Source organism: Penicillium citrinum (assembly GCF_028827155.1).
Source record: "Penicillium citrinum strain IBT 23319 chromosome Unknown utg000009l:1.0-4274883.0:1.0-4276374.0, whole genome shotgun sequence".
NCBI classification, from domain to species: domain Eukaryota; kingdom Fungi; phylum Ascomycota; class Eurotiomycetes; order Eurotiales; family Aspergillaceae; genus Penicillium; species Penicillium citrinum.
In genome coordinates this window covers 4,027,647-4,047,595 of record NW_026622694.1, presented here as the reverse complement: position 1 = coordinate 4,047,595, position 19,949 = coordinate 4,027,647, and the positions used below count along the sequence as shown (strand labels likewise).

The 19,949-nt window shown below is 47.6% G+C and overlaps 7 protein-coding genes across 7 annotated transcripts; 2 read left to right on the top strand and 5 right to left on the bottom strand.

Moving 5' to 3' along the window:
- Positions 1 to 247: 247 nt before the first annotated feature.
- On the bottom strand, positions 248 to 1,185 carry N7469_010986 (uncharacterized protein; the record flags this gene model as incomplete). The annotated part of the gene is made up of 2 exons (XM_056649891.1): positions 248 to 775; positions 826 to 1,185. The coding sequence occupies 2 exons, from the start codon at positions 1,183 to 1,185 to the stop codon at positions 248 to 250; spliced, it is 888 nt and encodes a 295-aa protein (XP_056497022.1).
- A 322-nt stretch (positions 1,186 to 1,507) lies between these two features.
- N7469_010985 (uncharacterized protein) lies at positions 1,508 to 2,825 on the bottom strand (the record flags this gene model as incomplete). The annotated part of the gene is made up of 2 exons (XM_056649890.1): positions 1,508 to 2,125; positions 2,205 to 2,825. 2 exons carry the CDS (start codon positions 2,823 to 2,825, stop codon positions 1,508 to 1,510), a joined length of 1,239 nt encoding a protein of 412 aa, XP_056497021.1.
- A 2,064-nt stretch (positions 2,826 to 4,889) lies between these two features.
- Positions 4,890 to 7,527, bottom strand: N7469_010984 (dynamin-like GTPase vpsA; the record flags this gene model as incomplete). The annotated part of the gene is made up of 8 exons (XM_056649889.1): positions 7,472 to 7,527; positions 7,334 to 7,403; positions 7,155 to 7,249; positions 6,277 to 7,018; positions 5,573 to 6,214; positions 5,254 to 5,518; positions 5,113 to 5,197; positions 4,890 to 5,058 (listed from the first exon to the last, which is right to left on the bottom strand). The coding sequence occupies exons 1-8, from the start codon at positions 7,492 to 7,494 to the stop codon at positions 4,890 to 4,892; spliced, it is 2,091 nt and encodes a 696-aa protein (XP_056497020.1). The 5' UTR covers positions 7,495 to 7,527.
- Positions 7,528 to 7,994: 467 nt separating this feature from the next.
- On the bottom strand, positions 7,995 to 10,280 carry N7469_010983 (H(+)-transporting V1 sector ATPase subunit A; the record flags this gene model as incomplete). The annotated part of the gene is made up of 4 exons (XM_056649888.1): positions 7,995 to 8,948; positions 9,022 to 9,689; positions 9,777 to 9,861; positions 9,942 to 10,280. 4 exons carry the CDS (start codon positions 10,278 to 10,280, stop codon positions 7,995 to 7,997), a joined length of 2,046 nt encoding a protein of 681 aa, XP_056497019.1.
- A 1,083-nt stretch (positions 10,281 to 11,363) lies between these two features.
- On the top strand, positions 11,364 to 12,933 carry N7469_010982 (oxygenase MpaB family protein; the record flags this gene model as incomplete). The annotated part of the gene is made up of 4 exons (XM_056649887.1): positions 11,364 to 11,717; positions 11,794 to 11,822; positions 11,870 to 12,596; positions 12,661 to 12,933. The coding sequence occupies 4 exons, from the start codon at positions 11,364 to 11,366 to the stop codon at positions 12,931 to 12,933; spliced, it is 1,383 nt and encodes a 460-aa protein (XP_056497018.1).
- Positions 12,934 to 15,336: 2,403 nt separating this feature from the next.
- On the top strand, positions 15,337 to 17,397 carry N7469_010981 (WD40 repeat domain-containing protein; the record flags this gene model as incomplete). Its single annotated transcript, XM_056649886.1, has 6 exons — positions 15,337 to 15,994; positions 16,054 to 16,460; positions 16,526 to 16,658; positions 16,710 to 17,006; positions 17,068 to 17,215; positions 17,274 to 17,397. The coding sequence occupies 6 exons, from the start codon at positions 15,337 to 15,339 to the stop codon at positions 17,395 to 17,397; spliced, it is 1,767 nt and encodes a 588-aa protein (XP_056497017.1).
- Positions 17,398 to 18,454: 1,057 nt separating this feature from the next.
- Positions 18,455 to 19,817, bottom strand: N7469_010980 (ATP-dependent RNA helicase eIF4A; the record flags this gene model as incomplete). The annotated part of the gene is given in 5 exon segments (XM_056649885.1): positions 18,455 to 18,474; positions 18,529 to 19,116; positions 19,131 to 19,421; positions 19,478 to 19,732; positions 19,787 to 19,817. The coding sequence occupies 5 exon segments, from the start codon at positions 19,815 to 19,817 to the stop codon at positions 18,455 to 18,457; spliced, it is 1,185 nt and encodes a 394-aa protein (XP_056497016.1).
- Between the last annotated feature and the right edge of the window lie 132 nt (positions 19,818 to 19,949).

Here is a 19,949-nt window from a genome sequence, read left to right as displayed (position 1 = left end):
GCGAATCCATTTTCTTTATGCCGAAAACTTGGTGGAGGAAATTCCCACTGATGGATTATATATCATGTTGTGCCGTAGGAATTTCGCGGATGCAATGCCGAAATTTTGCAGCTCGTCCTCGGCAAAATAGTAATCAATTTTGATATTTCCTTCTTTTTTCGTCTGTCTGGTATACTCGTAGATCAAAGCTAGCCTGTGCTTCATGTTGTACATATTGACTATTCATATTCTTTCTCAAATATTTGTGTCATGCCAGATTTCCCTTGATCTTCCGCTTATTTCGCGGCTCGACGTCCAGAACTAGGTCATCCCGAATCCCACGGCCATGCATCACCATTTTGTTCTCGCAGTCGCATTTGTCTGGATCCATCGCCTTTGCTGTATTGGCCATGTAGTAAAGTGGAGTCAGCATCTCAGGAACAATCCCATTGGGACTCAGCTGCCAGATATTTGGCTTTTGTGTAATGGCCGATTTGTGATGTTCCTCGACCTTATGGAGAAGTCCAAAAGGATTGCTGGCGGTTTTGATGATTTTCAGCTCGCGTGGGATTAGAGGTAGCGGTATCTGGGTCTTATCGCTATCCCAATCCTTTGAATGATCTTCCGATTCCTCTGCTAAAGGGAACATGAGAAGCTTCTCTGTTAGTCTGGGCTTCGTCATCGATTCCTCGAGTGGTTTTCGTAGATACTCCGCCAGTGGCTCTGCGGTATTTGGGACACGAAGTTCACGGCCATTAGGAAGTACCGCATAGGAGGATACGCAATTGGAGTCTGTCTGATAAGGAAGTAGTATCAGCTTTCTTTTCCTTTTGTCTTCTAAATCACCACAGAGACACTGTCGGGATCTCGGGTAATCACCAGCAAGGCATTGGCCATCGTCATTTCACCCGCGCAACATGGGCAATGCGTATTCAAGGCCTGGATTGGCATTTCCTTGATAATGCGATTAAATGAATCAATCACCTTGACAGTCTCGCCGACACAGGCCAGAAACATGGCACTGCCTCCATGTCTCAGGGTGCCAACCTCTTTCTGGGCGGACTGTTCATTATGATCGACTTCGCATTGCTGAAGACTCCTATCAATTGCTTCGTTGCAGAATATGGTCTCCTTCCGCATAACAACATGTGAGTTCGAAGCTGTACAGCCTTTGGGAGTGACTGGGAACCATCTGTGGCAGCACATGTTGGAGGTGATTGAGAGGGAGTTGAGGGTGGGAAGAGCGCGTGGCAACAGAAGAATCGATGCTGGGCTACTACGTATACTATCTTTATGTGGATGGATAGATGGATGATCAACGTTTTCTTCTGCTTCATCCAGAGAATCTTGAAGGTTATTAAAACCCATAAACGGCGAACAAATGGGGGGTCTCATCTAATAAGTATATACAATTGAAATAAAAAGGTCATAGTAAAAGACTGTGAGGTGATGTTGGTTTCCCATAACCCATCATCAATAGGGTAAAAGAGAGAGAGAGAGAGGTGGATGGTCGTAGAAGAAGTTATGATCACGCCGGCTCGTGAGTGACAGTGATTGTCGTATGCTGATACACATGGTCTACATTGGCAAGCTCAACATCGGCGCCATTGACGATCGCTTCAGTGGAGTCATTACCAGGGTGAGCCGCACAAACGGTCGAGATTGGCCCTTTGTCCTGAGACTTGGACGAGTATGCATTGGTTCCAAAGCGTGATTTCTTGAGACTTGAAAGATCGTGGTAGCCATCGTCTCGTTTCGATTTGATCTCCGATTCCAACACAATACTTTTGCGGGTCAAGGTGTATTGCAGGGTATCACAGAAGCCAGAAAGTGTCATCAAAGCACCGGCGACACAGAAGTAGGTCACACTTGGTGAGTGTCCACTGACTGATGCCATTCGACCGGCGGATAATGGCAATGTCAAGGCAATATAAGCGATCGGGTAAAGTACCATGTAGGAAACGACTCGATTAAGGCGTTTGAGACTTTCCGTGTAGCTACTTCCCAGAATTTTGGATTGAGAGATCTTGCGTCGAAGTTGAACGAACATGATGGCGTACAAGACGAGGTTTAGGAATTGAGCGGCAAAAATCCAGAAGTAATGTGTCCAGAGACGAAGTACTGGGTGCTGTGTGGTCATCCAACACTGCGAGAAAAGAGATGTTAGTGATGATCCTTCCAATTGATGTTGTGAAGACAATGATCAAGTGAAACGAGCGACATACCCAAGCCACAGAAGGCATCCATACGTGGGGTCCATGAGCAGCAATAGGAATAATGACCAAGATTACACCAAAGGCCCACAGACTGATCACGATGGATACAAAGACACGATGGCTAATTTGACGACCCAAGCTCACATGCATGAAGGTATGTAAAGCGATTGCCAACACGAAAACGCCACTCATCGGGTCACCAATTTGAACCCAAATGCCCTGTAGGAAGCAACCTGGGTCATCGGCATGGATGGAGTTCTGATCAATCCATCGTAGACTAACAATGAATCCCAATCCTTGGATAAAATCAGCCAGGGCAAGATTGTACATGAGCACGACATATTGATTGTATCCGATGTAGCGTTTGTAGTACTTTTTCCAGAAGATGAAACGATAGGTGAAAAAACATAGGAGACTGAATGTGGCAATGAGAGAAACCATAGCCAAAGTTGCAATGGCTATGAGACCACTCCTTTGCAGTCTGGGCAATGGATCAATAATCCATGAACCAGCTGCTGAGTTGGCCGAGTTGGCATCCACAGTACTTGCCGAGTCATATTCGCGAGGATAAAGAGGGCTCATGGGAGGAGCATTTCGACTCATCAACCATTGCACGATTAAGCTCGACATGACGGCTGGAAATGAGTGGTTGAAAGGATCGACCCGGAAGGAAGCATTCCTTTATCCAGGGGATCGAAATTGATTGACGGTTTTTTTATATGGAACGCTTCACGTTTGGGGTATTTCCATGACCGGGTGAGCCCCTGAGGATGTTGGTCTGTTCATCGCCCCACGTCCAGGCAAAATTGATCAAGCAAAGTCTTTTCGAGCTACTGTATAAAGTTTGACGCGGAAGAATTGAAGGTGATTTCTTGCCCATTTGAAACGCTAATATTGTTGTGGCGAACCTTGATGTATCCTTACTGACTCCGCGGCCCCTCTTATAGTGGAGTCTTGCTGGCTCCTGGAGGTAAGTTAGTGCTGCTAGTTTATCAAACTCGAGTCTTGCCCCTCTAAAATCCAGCCTATTACACGCATATCACTAGCCCAGCGCAATGTGCCAAGAGATCTGCGAAGGATTTCCACGAGGCGTCGATCAAAGAAGCCATCCAAAATCAGGTAAAGCCATTTGTCCGAAGCGCTTGGCGTGTCGTGTTTAGACCACTCCGGTTACAATTCAACGGCCGGTAAAAAAAACCCGATACATTCTGCTAGTAAGCGTGCACTAGGGGCAGCGTAAATCCCTTTTGAATGTCATCTAGGCCATGTGGTCCGTTACCTTAACCCATTTTTCGGGACGCCATGCTGGCGCTAGGGCTTTTGATCGACCAAGTCAGGTCAATTGCTGGCCGGCATCAGGGAATTAAACACTGTTCCAGCACACAATGACTTTGTTATTGTGGGTCGTCCCAAGATCTGATGAAAAGTCGCGTGGGTGAAATGACCTCGAGGCAAGATGATTGTTGGTTCGCGCGCGGTGGGACCGGGTTGTTTGTCTCAAGATTGGGGTCTGAGAAAGCTAGAAAGCTTGCACCATTACTCCCTAGGGCAATGCTCATTTACTGGAGTAGGCATGAGCCGCCCTGCTATTTGAATTAAATGCGGAGGAGATTCCCGTAGATAAAATGTCTGCTCCAGCCCTTGAGAGTGCCGGCAAGCGATCTCAATGCATTGCCGTTGAACCAGCAGAGATATCGCCATGTCTTTATTGGTGTATCTGTGGCCTGATTCTTGAAGTGAGATTTGTTGAAGAGTTTCAGAATGACAGCTCAGCCGAGCATGAAACCTCGTCGAGATAGTAACATAAAAGGGTGAACGAGTTGAATCATTGGCATCAGGGGGAAGATGCTTCGATTGATACGAATGAGCTTCTCTGTTGCTTGGGGAAATGAGATTCCGTCTTAATTGATCTGTGCTGCCGAGATTCGGGTCAGGGAGGTCTCGAACTAGACACTAGTCTCTCGGAATGATCCGCAATTTTTCTTTTCGGTTGTGAGGTGGGGAGTTGTGAAGTTTGCGGACGTTGCGGCAAAGTCGAAGTTCCACGTTATCTTGCCGCTGGATAAACAACATGCACGCACATCACAGATACACTAGGTGTGACGGTCATTATGTACAACGACGCTTATATACCAGTATATAAAGGACCAGCACTATTCAAACTTATATCACTTAATTAAATAACGACTTCTAAGCAATGCCATCAAAGTAGAGACAAATTTCATTCATTGTTTCCATCATCACAGGCTCATCAAAAGGGTAGGCTAGGGGGGGGGTAACATTGGGGGGGGGGGAAACAACAAGCCAGGAGTCAGCGGTATAAAGCTCTCAAATTTGAAAAAAGGGAAGACAAAGTCACGCAAACGAATTCAGAATTCCTGGCATGATGGACATGAACATGGACATGAACTCCTTCCTCCAAGGTAGTAGCAAATCCGAGATGAAGAAGCCCAATAGGCCTGATCAAGCTCTAAAATCAAGCAGTTCGGGGAGATATTAAATGATAATCATCCCTTTCAGCGGAAAATTGTCAAAGCAAGACAACAGTACGCAAAGACGAGTCTCCGGTTCAGGACTAACAAAAAAAAGAATTTCTCGATTTCCAACTCCACCAACGCGATCGATCCAATCATACAGTCGGCTCGTTATGGTTCGAGTCTAGGAAAATAAAGAGGAGAAGATCCGATACCCTTTTTACTGCACTTGGCTGACAATTTCGCTAGCGCGAGACAAGCTCTCCACCATCTGCTGGCATTCCTTCCGTCGGCGGATGGTGTAGTCACTCTCCTTGAGCAGGTCATCAAGCTCGTTGTTGCGATACATGTTCTCCAACAGCTCACGTTGCATCTCGTCCTTGGTGAATCTGCATTGAGAGTTAGATGAAAGATGAGGGAAACCGGTCGAATTGAATACTTACTGCACCAGTGTGTACATAACGGCCTTAGGAACCATATCAATCATTGTACGCTTCACAATGTTGAAGTAGGAGGTGATGAGCAGCTCTGTGAAAAGAATTAAAATTAGTATACGAATTTTCACATTCATCTTGCGAGAGGACTTACTGATAACCTCAACCTCGGTAGACTCCCGCTCAGATAGACTAGCAGAGGCCTTGAGAGTAGGTGGGGGGGGGCCTCCATGGCAGCCATCTTCTTCTTGTTCTTCGAGGCCCAGAAACTGCCAAAGAACCCACCACCCTCCTTGGCCTCGCCGGTAGTGTCCAAGGACGGGCTTTGAGCACGGGGAGGCAATGGCTTGCCGGTCTTGGGATCGACCTGCGTGGGCTTGGCGGCTTGCTGACGTTCATTCACCAAAGTCATAGCCTATACGAATTAGTTCCTCTTTCATAAGCAAGGGTTTCAACCAAGTTGACTTACGCGGTGTCCATTAAGGAAGTCAGGATGACCAGTGTTAATGTAAGTAGCCTCCATGTTGATCAGATCTCTCACCAGCTTGTTGGTGGGATCCATACACTTCTTGAAGAAAGCAATCACGACAGCATGGAACTTCTCCTTCAGCATTGGGTAGCGACGGAACAGCTGCTTGTTCAGAAGTTGGCCCAGAATGCGCACCAACTCATCATACACCAGAGAGATACACTTTGTGCTGGGGTCCTCCAAACGCTTGATCTGCTGCTTGACAATCAGCTCAAAAGCAGTAGTTCCAACGAAAAGAGCGGGAGAAGATCCGGAAGAGTTGTAAAGGATGGTGCGAATGTCGATATCCTTGACAATGTCAAAGGGGTCCACGGCCTTGACACCGTTGGAGTAGAGCTCGTGGAACACGAAGCTGATACGTGCACCACCAGACAGCTCAATGCTAGACAGCTCCTGGTTGTTTCCTTCCAGGACAGTTCGGTATTCGTTGCTGAACTCGGTGATAATATTAAGGATGATGTTGGCGCTGTTGCCCAGCATTGAGTCGCCAAGCTGTGACAGCTCCGATGTGTACTTCTGGAGGGAAGAAGAAATGCGAGCCTTGATGTCAGGGAGGGTTTGCTTAATGTGCATCATCAGGATCTAGATAGGAAGTCGTGTTAGTCCATCATTGCAGGCTTGCATGTGCACATAGTCAAACATACCAGATTCAGCTTTCGGGCCAAGTAGGGAGTACCGCAATAGGAAGCCTTATTCCTATAAGCCTTGTGGTTCTCAAAGAAGTTCTTCTCGTTCTCCAGCGCATAAGCAATGGGCTTCTTGTTCTCGATATCACGCTGACCACGGTTGACGACGGGAACGTAGCCCAGGCGCAGAGGAATAATCCGTCCAGCGAGAATATCCACCACGTCGGTTCCCTCATCCATCAGATCAACCTTACTCAAGACACCGATGGTACGCTGTCCCTCAGGATCCACCTCACGCGCCAGCTTGAGACCATCGGAGTTGGCCAGATCCTGATTGGCGGAGGTGACGGCAAGGATAATGGCATTGGGCTTGCTGATATACTTGAGAACCATGTCCTTAATTTGGCGCTCAATATCCTTCGGCTGATCACCGACAGGCACCTTAGTCAGACCGGGCAAATCGACTAGGGTCAATGTGAGGACGTTGGGCGAGTAGATGCGCAGGTTGATTGGGATGGGAGAAATGCCGGCATTCTTGCCGACCTTGGTCTCAGTTTCGCGGACAATCTCATCGCGAATCTTGTTAAAGTCAAAGAATTTCTCACCCGGCAAGTGCAAGAATTCACCGTACTCGTCGACGTTGGCCTCGCTGTCTGATGTGTCCAGCTTTTTCTCACCGTTCACTTGCGAGCTGGCGGGCTTGTTGATGAGTTGCAGAATAAGAGGTCTTCGAGTAACAATTCCAGAGCCACGAGGCAGACTAAAACATCGCAAAGGTGCAGAGGTTAGCAATGGCTGACATGATAGTCGGAGTGTCCCCAGGTCCCCGCCACCACCTTGTGGAGAGCTGGCGGCGCAAGACTCAAGGGTCTTTGGGTTGGGTGGTAATAGCATACAAATCCCGGCCGACAATGTTCTCTAGTACTGAACTCTTTCCACTGGATTGCGATCCGACGACAGCGATTTGTGGCAGGTCGATGGGGTTGTGTACCTAAATCAAAGCGGCGGTGTCAGTGTCCGCGGAGGGAAGAGACCACGAACGCCAAATGACGATGAACATGACAGTTAAACTTACCCCAACAGTAGAGAAGACATCTTGAAGCTTGTTGACCAGCGAAATCAAGCTAGGGTCATTAACGTTTATGCTGCGCACGAATTAGCTATGGCTTTATCGGAGGTGGCAGTGGGTGACAGGGGGGGGGAGGATGCGCACGAGTAGCCAGTCGGGCTTGCCATGGCTGGCGACGATATGAGGAATTACGGAGAATGAATGAAAGCGTTTTCTTCAAAAACGAGATCAAAATAAGAGAGAAGCAAGAAGAAGCCGAGAATGGGGGGAGAAGAACCACGAGGAATGGAAACGGAGGACTGTTTGTTGGGCAAAGTGAAGGCGGTGATGAATGACGGTGGCGGGCCGCGCAGGCATCCACGAGGGACGGTCTCGTGCGGTCCACAGTTAATGGATACAAGATGGATTGGACGACAAGATGGAATTGTCAGCATGAATGAGTTGAATTGATCCACTAGAAGGGCTGGGTGCATTTCAAGTCGGTTATACCGATGCCTACGACAAGGTCATACTAGAGGTTGTTTATGAATTTGTCCCCCCCAAAGAAGAAATCTTATTGAACATAACTACAGGGTAATGTGTGCTGGTAACAAAAAGCCGGAAAATAAACTATTGAAATGCAAGTAGCGACGGAATCATGGCCGGAATATGAAATTTCAGACCCGATCTACTCATCAGAGACCGAAGCAAACCGTTCCGTCATGGATTGCAGGATCTTCTCGTATTTGGCCGATACCTCCTCTTCATTCTCGGGAACCTCGAACTTCATGCTCCGTAGCGAGCTTTGCAAATCAGTGGTGGCATCGCGGACCTTGTTCCAGCTTTGACCTTGGGCAATGGCCTTCTGCGCCTCGTCATGATAGCCCATGAAGGCCTTCATCATATACTCGGTCTTCCACAGCGGGCAGAACTGGTCATAATCACTGTAACCATTCTGTTGAAGGAAGTCCTCCTTGAGCATAGCAGCCAGATCCAGAGTAATCTTATCGGAGTCACCCAGGGCGGCCTTACCAATCAACTGGACGACCTGGTCTAGATCCTCAGACTTGGATAGGAGCTCACGGATCTGATCACGGAGGCGAGGGAAGTCTGGGTTGTTCTTCTCGTAGTACTTGTCAAGCACGGCGTTATACTTGCTGTAAGACATGGAGGTATTGACTGAAGGGAAATGTTTGCGCTGGGCCAGTTTCTTGTCGAGACCCCAGAACACCTGCACAATACCGAGGGTACTGCTAGTGACGGGATCGGAGAAATCACCACCGGGAGGACTGACGGCACCGACAATACTGACACTGCCCTCACGCTCAGGACTACCAAGGGCACTGGTCTTACCGGCACGCTCGTAGAAGGAGGCCAGCTTAGCACCAAGATAGGCGGGGAAACCCTGGTCAGCAGGCATCTCTCCCAAACGACCGGAAAGCTCACGCAGAGCCTCGGCCCAACGTGAACTAGAATCAGCCATCATGGCCACGTTCTTGCCCTGGTCACGGAAGTATTCGGCAATGGTGATACCGGTATAAATAGAAGCCTCACGAGCAGCGACGGGCATGTTGGAGGTGTTGGCGATCAGGCAGGTACGCTTCATGATGGGCTCCTTGCGACCCTCGATGTTGATAGAAAGCTATCGATAGGAGTAAAATGTTAGGCCAAAGAAGTATGATACGAGATCTTCAATGGAATAAACTGTAACATACCTCAGGGAAATCCATCAAGACCTCAGCCATCTCGTTGCCACGCTCACCGCAACCAACATAGACAATGATATCACTGTTGGAGAACTTGGACACCGACTGGGAAATGACAGTCTTACCGCATCCGAAAGCACCGGGAATACAGACGGTACCACCTTGGACACTGGGGAACAGAGCGTCCAGCACTCGTTGACCAACAATGAACGGCGCATCAGCGGACAACTTGTCACTGGTGGGGCGAGGCACACGGACGGGCCAGGTCTGCATCAGTCCATATTCAGTCTTCTTTCCCTCGAACTCAATCTCTAGAAGCTTCTCCTCAACAGTGTGGCTACCCGCGGGAGCAATGCGAGTAATGGTACCTCGAGCCCGGGGAGGCAGGAGGATCTTGTGGTCGTTCACCAGACTGTTCTCGAACACGGTACCCCAGATATCACCACCGGTGATGTGATCGCCAACCTTGAAACCGGCGGGCTTGTAGTCCCATTTCTTCGAGCGGTCCAGCGCATTGACAGAGATACCACGGGGAATGTAGATGCCCTCCGACTGCTGGGCGATGGCTTTGAGGGGTCTTTGGATACCGTCGTAAATGGTTTCCATCAGACCTGGACCGAGCTCGACGGAAAGGGGCTTACCTGTCCGGTGGACAGGATCACCAACTGTGAGACCAGCTATAAAAGAAAGAAAGAAGAACGATTAGCAATGGTCATCGACGATGACGTTCGAGGGCATGTGGCCCAGGGAAGGGGAAACTATACCGGTCTCCTCGTAAACCTGGATGGTGGCCTTGTCGTTATCAATTCGAATAATCTCACCGGACAAGAGATCATGTCCAACTTGACACTATAATGAGCGAAAGAGGGGATCAGTATGGCCAGACATTCCGGGGGCGATCTCTCGGAGAAGCTCCTTGGGAATCTTACCAGCTCATACATGGCACAGCCGATCATATTCTCGGCCACCACAACGGGACCGGAAATAGAAAAGATGGAGCCATGCTCCTGAGTATCCTTAGCGGCCATAATGGACGTACTTGGGGGAGTGGTGGGCAGGGAGATGGAGGTGGTCGAGCTGGCAGCAGCGGGCGAGTCTGGAAGCGGTGGCAGTGGCAGCTTGCCGGGCGGTGGAGAGGTTTCCGATGGGGTTGTTGATGCTTCTGGGCTTGTTGCACTTGCGGGGACTTGCTCAATGACCTCACGTCTGCTTAGAAGATCCAGCAGAGACGGCCGCGATTTCAGTCGAGGTCTTCCCAATCCTAGCATTCGCTATTTTCTGGGATTTTTGAACAGCAAGGAACTCTGGAAATGCGGTGGTACAATGAGTGGAAGTGTGGTCTTAGTCTCGTGGAGTCCCCCTAAAAGCTATCATCCAATTGTAGGTGCCGGGAGATTGGCACCGGGATCGGCCTATTTTCTTTTTTTGAGGCAGATTTAGGTGTCAGAAAAAGTAGTCTTGACTGGGTAGAGAAATCAATGAGCGTTAATTTTAGTGAAACCTTGTTATACTCCATCCCCAGGTTTGATACTTGAATGTTCCCCACGTTTCAACCGCGCTGGTATTTGCCAGTCAAGTTCGTCTTCTTAAGGAACAAACAGAACGAGGCAAGGAATAGAATCAATTGTGGCACATTTCTTTGATAAAGAAATACACTAAAACTAATTCACTCTTACAGCAGTACTACAAGTTAAATTTGCACTAATTAATTGTATTGCACAGGCAGCCACCCCGATGGACCATAGCATGGATACTATGATAGTATCGCTCGATAGTATAGTATACGGGCGTATACTATACTTGTATACTAAGCACCAACTATATTGTGACTAGAGAACTTGTAACAGACACTCCAACTGAGATTTATAGTAGATGCACTCTTAGCCCGAGGACAAGGATTCTACTATGACATTCAACTCAAATCTATATACAGACCACATGTGATCGCATGAAACTCCTTATACCGTCAACTTAGGAATTCCGAATGTTGTCTTGTGACAACTGCCCCGTTGAGCTAGCCCGCCAATCATCATTATACATGATAGCATGGCATGCATATTTATTCCTAAGTATTATCCTATTACATCAACACCTTCAGGTCATAGAGCTAAAGGGATAGAGTCTTAGCACAACAAAGGTTAGTTCACATGCTGCCCTAACTTGAATCCCCGCTTCGCTTTACCCCGGACCACGGACCACGGTTGACTTTGTTGCCACGACGGTCATGAGCGATTCTCCAGGGTTCATATCTTCATTATTATATATCAGTGTGAAAACATGGGCCTGCATTGGAGATGAGTCTCGCATAACAGGCCCTTTGAAAACGAGCATCCCACTATAAACTTATAACGATGGCTTTCAAGAGCCCCCGACACGGAAACAGCACTGAGTGTCATTATTGGGGATACTCTTTTCAATGGACTGATCTTCATCGGTCAGAGGAGGAGCTACGCCCCTTAGCCTATACCTTTGATTCACTTGCCGATGACTGTGTGCGGCGTTTGAATAATATTCCCACAGAAGGGATCGAGGATAAGCCTTTCAAGAAAGATCTATATACCTTGTTGAAGAATCATGCCACAGAAGACCCCAAGCTGCAGGAATTATGGACTCAGATCAATACCGTCCCGGAATGGGTGGACTGGCAGCAGATAGAACGAGGACAAGATGTTTTCTTCCGATACGGTCTTCCAATCTTGAACGTGGTGAGTTGTCCTAAGCTAAAACGAAATCCTTGAAAATGCTCCATCTATGATACTAATCTTCAAACCGCCGGGATAGCTCAGTTTTGAAAGCCTACTCGGTGGAATGTAAGTGCCTCAAAGAATCTATGACAAGCTATAGCCTAACCTTCCAGGGGCGCGATCCGAGTTGTCGAGACCCTCGCTCGAACTGGTGGTTTCAGTGCAAAGGTCGTCCGTCGCCGTCTTCTCGAAACGCTCCAACATATCCTACAAGTGAATAGCTCAGCGGAGGGAATGAAACCAGGAGGTGAAGGACACATATCTTCCGTGCGTGTACGACTACTTCACTCTTGTGTTCGTATGAAGATCATGGGTCTAGTGGAAGAGCAACCCAACTATTACGACGTTAACAAGTATGGCGTCCCTGTCAATGACTTGGACTGTATCGGAACAATCAATACCTTTTGCAGCTCGGTCGTATACCTGGGACTCCCTCGTCAAGGTATCTTTCTGAGCAATCAGGAAATCGAAGATTATATCGCCTTATGGCGACTAGTCGCCTATTACATGGGTACACCAACAGAACCGTTTGAGGATCCAGTGCGAGCACGCGCCACTATGGAATCTCTTTTGATCTCTGAAATTGATCCTACTGAGATTGGAAAAGTTCTCGCTCGGAATATCATTATCGGCCTGGAGAATACTGCCCCGGCGTACGCTTCCAAGGAATTCATGGAGGCGTTGAGCCGACTGCTTAATGGGGAGCTACTTTCAAACGAGCTGGAAATCCCCAAGTCTAGTCTATACTACCGCATTATGATCTGGGGTTATTGCTTCTGGGTATCCGGTATGGCATATATTGTACCCAAAATCTACTTCCTTGACCGACTAGCAATCTCGGTAAGTTTTCTTTTTCCCATATTGTCGCGGATCTATAACAGAAGAGGCTGATATGATGGGTCAGTTTCGCCGCAAGTTCTTCTATAGAATGCTTCTAGATGAGAAGATGGGACTCGGAAGGGAATCTCGTTTCGAGTTCAAGTATGTACCAAGTTTGACTCGCACCACTCGACTGGGACAGCGACGGCAAACCAAATTCGAGAAACCTGGGGTAGAAGTTGTAGCGAGACTTGGATTACTTGCTGCACTTACCGGGGTTATGGCATTCCTACTCGGTATTCTTTTTGCAGTGAGAGCGTTACCTTCTAACCAGCTATTTCAGTTAATTCGTGTATAATGACTAGTGAAATCCGTGGCAGGTGTTCGTTGACAGTGAGGGCCGAGTCATTTTACTGAGTTCCTTTTAGGCGATATGGATTTTTTTTTTCACGAAATGGAAAGCTAGCGTAAGATAAATTCTCTTTCTTTTCTCATAATATGACTGCCCAGAGACTATCCAGAAGCTTGTCCAATATAAGGAAATCTGTGATATTTAAAGTGGCCGGTAATTGCCCATTACTGAATTTGGGCACACTGTGTTACAGTGAATTTGATTTCATGGTAAATCAGACTCAATGTCATATATGTGAACGGGTTGCCCTGTATTAAGATCGCAACCAGTATTATCCTAGTTTGGTTTTGAGACTAGCACTATGAAGTACTGCTTATCCTTTTCTTTAGATCAAGGAGGGGCGTGCTTATAGTAGGTGGCAAATCCAGTCATCATCACTTTTAGTGTAGCATGTTGATAATACTGGTTGGTCAGAGCCACTGCAGTAGAAAGATGCGCCTCGTTGATAATACTCTGCAGAGACACGGATATTCAAGTATTTGAATGAAGAGTGGCGCTTGCTAAATCTATATGTTGTCGATGCATGCCTCAAGGGGCATGGCATGAGTTCAAAAGATGGCGGTGTTCCCCAGTCATGCATGACGTCTACACTGGATTCTTTATGCGAAGGCAGCTCCGAGCTACGAGTTATGATCCAAACAGTCGAAGTGTAAACTTTTTCCTGACTTCTTCGCACATTAAAAATCTTAAAAGAAAGTATTTCAAACATCTTCACAAGAGAAACAAGAACTTGTAAATTGGACCGAGTCGTACAGAGTCCAATCTCGTGGAACTCCCGATTGAACCGCGCCTAGCACCCTGAAATCATGGACATTGGCGCGTAATCGGTGGCTTGGAATGCCTCACGTTCACACTTTACTTCTAGAAATAGCAGCACATTACCATCAGCTCCAGTATTCATAGCCTTTAGATCTCGCTTTGAAGGCAAAAGAGGAACATACTCCGCATCCCTTGCAGGAACAGGTGTTGTCGCAAGTACAACCCTGGGCACCGGTACAGGTGCAAGTGGATCCGCAGCCACAGCCCATGGTGAAAGAATAAAGTGAGATGAGATGGAATTAAAAGTGATGGAGTGATAGTAGAAATGAATCAGATTGCGTGATAGGAGTGAAGAATGAGGAGAGAATTTGAAGAAGAAAAGAAGAAGAAAGGCACACCGTTTATATTGCTTGGGCCTGGACATCATCATGGCGTCAGTGGAAAGTGGTTGACTAATTTCCGTTCGAACAGTTACACATTTGTGTTAATTAATTATTAGTTGGTAATTAAATATTTAGTAGAAGTGAATATTGTGAATAGAATCACTATTAAAGTATTAAAGTATATAGTAGAGAGTGAAGTAATGGGGTTGATATTCGAGCATATTGGGCATACACAGTTGATGCTATAGTTAGTTATTACATGGAAGTGATAACTATACACTCTTATATACATAAAAAGTTGAAGATAATTAGTGTCCCTCCTACTTACACATCTACACTTCTACTCGAATATTCATGGGAGATAGCAGCTGTTACTTCTACGACAACCACTACTACTACACTTTACTAGACTACTTTCCTCCATCTTGTGACTGATTGACGCCTTCGAACCCGCTCGGCCTGATTTGGTGGATTTTCTGCCTTTCCTTCCCCCCCCAATCATCCTTCATTCTGTCGCTCATCACCGATAAGCACCTCCACCCCCGAAGCAACGCAAGTCACTCATGACTTGTCACTCTCACTCTCGACAAATCTCAAGCTCTCGTCTATATGTTACAACCCCCGTTCACTTCAACAACTTGACCACATTCACCACCTTCAACTCCCTTTTCAACCTACTTTGGTTTCTACAACTACATCATCCTCCCCAAGAGCTGTTCAGCTTCCTCAACTCTAGCTTAGAAAGCCCCTCGCCGTTCAACGGGTAGATCTGCTCACCTGGTTCTCCCAAAGAGCCAGGGGACTGGGCAGATCGTGACTTGTCGACCTGGCCAACAATCCTCCTTCGCAACCTCTCCCCTCCGACCACCCTGATCTTCCTTTCCCCTTCGACTTGGATTCCACCGCTTCCTCCGTCAGTCCCGAACGATCCTTATCCGCCAACTCCCCTTACGCCGCCCCATTTTCTTCTCGTGCTTCAGTTTCAGCTCCAGCTCCAGTTCCAGTTCCATCCTCAGCTAGCCCTGTTATTCCTCAGCGTCGGCGGCTTCGTTCGAGCAGCCCCGAGGACTCCACTCCCCGCACGGCGAGCACGAGATCCAGTACGAGATTCACTGGGGGAGCGGCGCCCCAGTCCGACTCGAATTACATATCCGGCCACCACCAAGACGGCCACTCTCCCTCTCGCAAACGCAGGCGTTTGGCAGCTATGCGTGCTGACACTCTTTCCTCCACAAATGGCTTCTCGCAGCCCTCAAATGGCTCCACTCCCCGGAAAGCCAGCCTGAACGGTCAATCAGCTTCCGCCAACGGAGACTCACATACTAACGGAACCGCCAAGTCTCCAGCCGCAGGCTCGTCATACTACGGGCATGATCGTGAAGAGGTAACACGGATATTGATTCAAAGTCTTTACGAGTTGGGTTACAACGGGGCGGCGTCAACGTTAAGTTCAGAGAGTGGTCATCAATTGGAGACGCAAGGCGTTGCTACTTTTCGAAACGCCGTGCTGGGTGGTAGGTGGGCTGATGCTGAGAAAATCCTCATACAATCATTCCGTTGGGAGGGCTCTCAGAATGGTCAGAAATCTCCACCGCAACAGCCTCTCCTGTTAAATGAAACGGCGGAACGGAATGAAATGCTGTTTCATCTCCGTCAGCAGAAATTTCTGGAGCTCCTCGAATCTCGCGATTTGGGATCCGCCCTAAGTGTCTTGAGACAGGAGCTCACTCCATTAAATTATGATATGGATCGTCTCCATGCACTATCCAGCCTTCTTATGTGCCCCACGGAGTTACTACATGAGCAAGCTGGCTGGGAACGGCCCATCAGTGCATCAAGGGAACGACTTCTTAATGAATTATCAAGTAAGTCAAATCGCAGTAGAAAGTGTTCATGCTTTGATCTCACCGCTGATTGCCAATAGAATCCATTTCCCCTTCCGTTATGATACCCCAGCACCGACTAGCAACTCTTTTAGACTTCGTGAAGAAGACACAAATCAGCAACTGTTCATACCATAATACCGTGGATTCGCCCTCGCTCTACTCGGATCATATGTGTGATAAAAATGACTTCCCACGGGGTGTAGGCCTTGAACTTAATCAGCATTCGGATGAAGTCTGGTGTTGCGAATTCTCGCATGATGGTACCAAATTGGTCACTGCAGGCAAGGACCGCACTGTACTCATCTACGATACATCAAACTTTTCGGTGATCTCGAGGCTAGCAGAGAATCACACTGATGGAGTAGCCTTTGCAAGCTGGAGCCCGGACGACTCGAAACTAATTACATGTTCTCAAGATAAGCAAGCTCGAGTATGGAATGTCGAGGTGAGTACATATTTATTGATCTGTGCGAATTCGACAGCTTGAGGATATACTAATATCGACACTAGAACGGGCGTTGTCTTCTTACAATTGATCATCATAACGAGCCGGTTACTGCGGCAGGCTGGGCCCCAGACGGCGAATCTTTTGTGACTGGGTCTCTCGACTCAACTTCTCAGCTCTGTCATTGGAGTATTCGCGGTCCGTCCTTATATAGATGGAAAGGGTCATTCCGAGTCCAAGATTGTGCAGTCAGCCCCGATGGAAAACGACTGGTTGCGGCAGATACGGATTTCAAGATCCACGTCTTCGACTTCAACTCCTACGAAGAAGACTACTGTCTCTCACTATCAAGCAAACCTACCTCGGTAGCGATCAGTCAAGACTCCAAATACTTGATTGTAAACCTTGCAGAAGGCGAGATTCAATTGATCGACATGGGCACATTTGAGGTAGTACAGAGGTTTAGCGGTCACAGACAAGGCCAGTATGTGATTCGCAGTACTTTTGGGGGAGCAGGGGAGAACTTCGTCGTCAGTGGCAGTGAAGGTAAGTCGCCATGTCCCTTCAAAAAGGTACCTTTTGTGATTCCTTGGCTGATTCCCTTCAGACTCGAAGGTTTATATCTGGAACAAGGAAGACGGACATCTCGTAGAAGCTCTAGAAGGACACACTCGGGGATGTGTTAACTCAATATCTTGGAATCCAACAAATCCGAGAATGTTCGCGTCGGCAGGCGATGATCGTGTTGTGCGAGTGTAAGATTTCCAGCCCTTAGCCTCTTACCAACAATTTCGAACTAATAAGTTCCCACAGCTGGACTCCCGAAAACGATCGTCCTATATTAACACGGGCACTGCTCAAAGAAGGGGAGGACCGTCCAATGGATTCCCTCAAACAAGTGCACTGCGATCAACAAGTACTTTTTGAGACTGATTGACCAGACACTTTTAGCAGATACTCCCCATTTCTTATATTTCCTTTGCATTGTTCGGATGATTCAGGTACGGTGGGCACAGATATTGATTTTTTTGTTGTCAATTGAAAGACCAATGATAAACTGTTCATCGCGTTTCCTTTCTATCTGCTTGATCAATCACCCTCATACTATCTCTTTTTGAATCCATCCTTTCGCTCAGGCACATACACCTTACATCCCCCCTCCCAACTAGTTAGCAGATTCAGCTTCAATCAACTAGCGGGAAGGTTTTACGAGAGTTATGTGCCTGGTAATTAGCCGTATGTCGATGCAAGGCACGCCGAAAGTATCAGTCAGTCACTAATCAGACAAGTTGTCTGGTATTCTATGCTGCCCGACTAAGCAAGCCCTAATCCAGTCGTCTTGGCTTGACTTGAGCCAAGGCACCTGGTATCTTCTCAACTTTTATCCCTCCATAAACAATAAACTCCGATGGTTCTCGCATTCTCCTTGAAATGTCTGCTATCCCAGATGGTACCTAAGCACACTTATATTATGACTACTGCCACTGGCGCTTCAACTCTCGGGAAAAATACTACATCACGACGTGGCTAAGTTGGAACCAGTACGATATTATTCATTTATTGGAATCAAAAAAATCCATTCAAAAGATGACAATTCCGTCATTCGTAACTCCTAAGACGAGCAAAAATATGGGAGCAAATAAACTAAAATAAAGGAGTTGCATATTGCCCAAACCTCCCAAAGCAATTCAATAGATATCGTCAATGCCATTCCATTGGAATGTGCACGCTTTTGGCAATTTGAAGCTAGATCGAAGGTATGTCAGTGATGAGATATCTTGTCAAGTATCCTGGTCTGCCCTCACTGAATCGTATGATTTTTCCCTTTCCTCCTCACTGAATGGCCCCTTAGTTGACTCTAGCTAATTGTAGACTGTATAGCTAGGACCAGATCATCTGGCTCTGTGCAGGAAGAAAAGCTATCCAAAGCAATCGCATCTTGTTGCGCTTTTCGTTTCGTAAAACGACCCATTGGTGGAGATTGAGTTTGAAGATTAAGACAGAAGGTCGGCGACTGAATACAATTATTAGTGATGAAATAGAGATGAAAGAAAAGGCCAGAACTTACCATTCATAGGCATCTCGTCGATTTGTGTCGAGTAGTACAACTCGATATCGCGCAGAATGCGAACATCATCGCTAGTGACGAAGTTGATAGCCACACCCTTACGTCCGAATCGACCACTACGACCGATACGGTGAATGTAGTTCTCACGGTTGGTTGGCAGGTCGTAGTTAATGACCAGCGACACTTGCTGGACATCGATACCACGAGCCCACACGTCGGTAGAGATCAGAACACGGGAGTTACCCTGTCGGAAATCCTGCATAATGCTATCACGTTCCTTCTGCGGCATCTCACCGTGCATACTTGAGACAGTGAAGTTTGCCTCGCGCATCTTGTCGGTCAACCAGTCGACCTTTCGTCGGGTGTTGCAGAAGATAACGGCCTGGGTAATGGTCAATGTGTCGTACAGATCGCACAAGGTGTCAAACTTCCATTCCTCCTTCTCAACTGCAATGAAGTACTGTTTGATACCCTCCAGAGTCAGCTCGTCACGCTTGACCAAAACGCGCACCGGATCGGTCATAAACTTGGTGGTCATGTCCAGCACGTCGTATGGAAGGGTAGCGGAGACGACGACGACCTGCGTCGCTGGGGGAGATAACGGTAGACATCATAGATCTGCTCGCGGAAACCACGGTTGAGAAGCTCATCGGCCTCATCGAGAACAAGCATCTTAATGTGACGGGTGCGCAGGTGCCGGCGACGAATCATATCGGCAACACGGCCAGGAGTTCCTGAGACGACATGTTGACCGTAATCAAGTTTGCGAATATCTTCACCGATGTTGGTTCCACCAATGCAAGCATGACATTGGACGTTCATGTAGTCGCCGAGGGCCATGACAACGGACTGAATCTGGGTTGCAAGTTCGCGAGTCGGGGAAAGGACCAAAGCTATGTCGGGGCATGTATTAGTATCAGCAACCACAAAAAATGACATCTTCACATACCCTGGGTCTCGCGCACGACAGTATCAATGACCTGCAAGGTACTGATTGAGAATGTTGCAGTTTTACCGGTACCGGATTGGGCCTGGGCGATGGTATCGCGGCCTTTGCAGATCTGAACAATTGCACGCGACTGAACGGCGGAAGGAGATTCATATCCGTAAGCATAAATTCCACGAAGTAGGCTTTCCTTCAGTTGCATGTCCTCGAAGGTCGGCGCCACCGTGACCTCCTTGGAGGTGTTGAATTCCATGCGGTCTGCGCAAGTGTTAGAGTACAGCAAGTTTTTACAAGCTCTAGGGCTTCACTGACCATCGGCACGTCTATCAATTCCGTCCGCCATTTTGGCAATATCAGAAGTATCCTCTGGCGACAAAGATTGAATTGGAAAGTCCCAAAGCAAGATGACGTTCAATCAGACCGTTGGATGACTTTTTGCGATTGGAGTGGTACTTCACGTGACTACCCGCAAAGC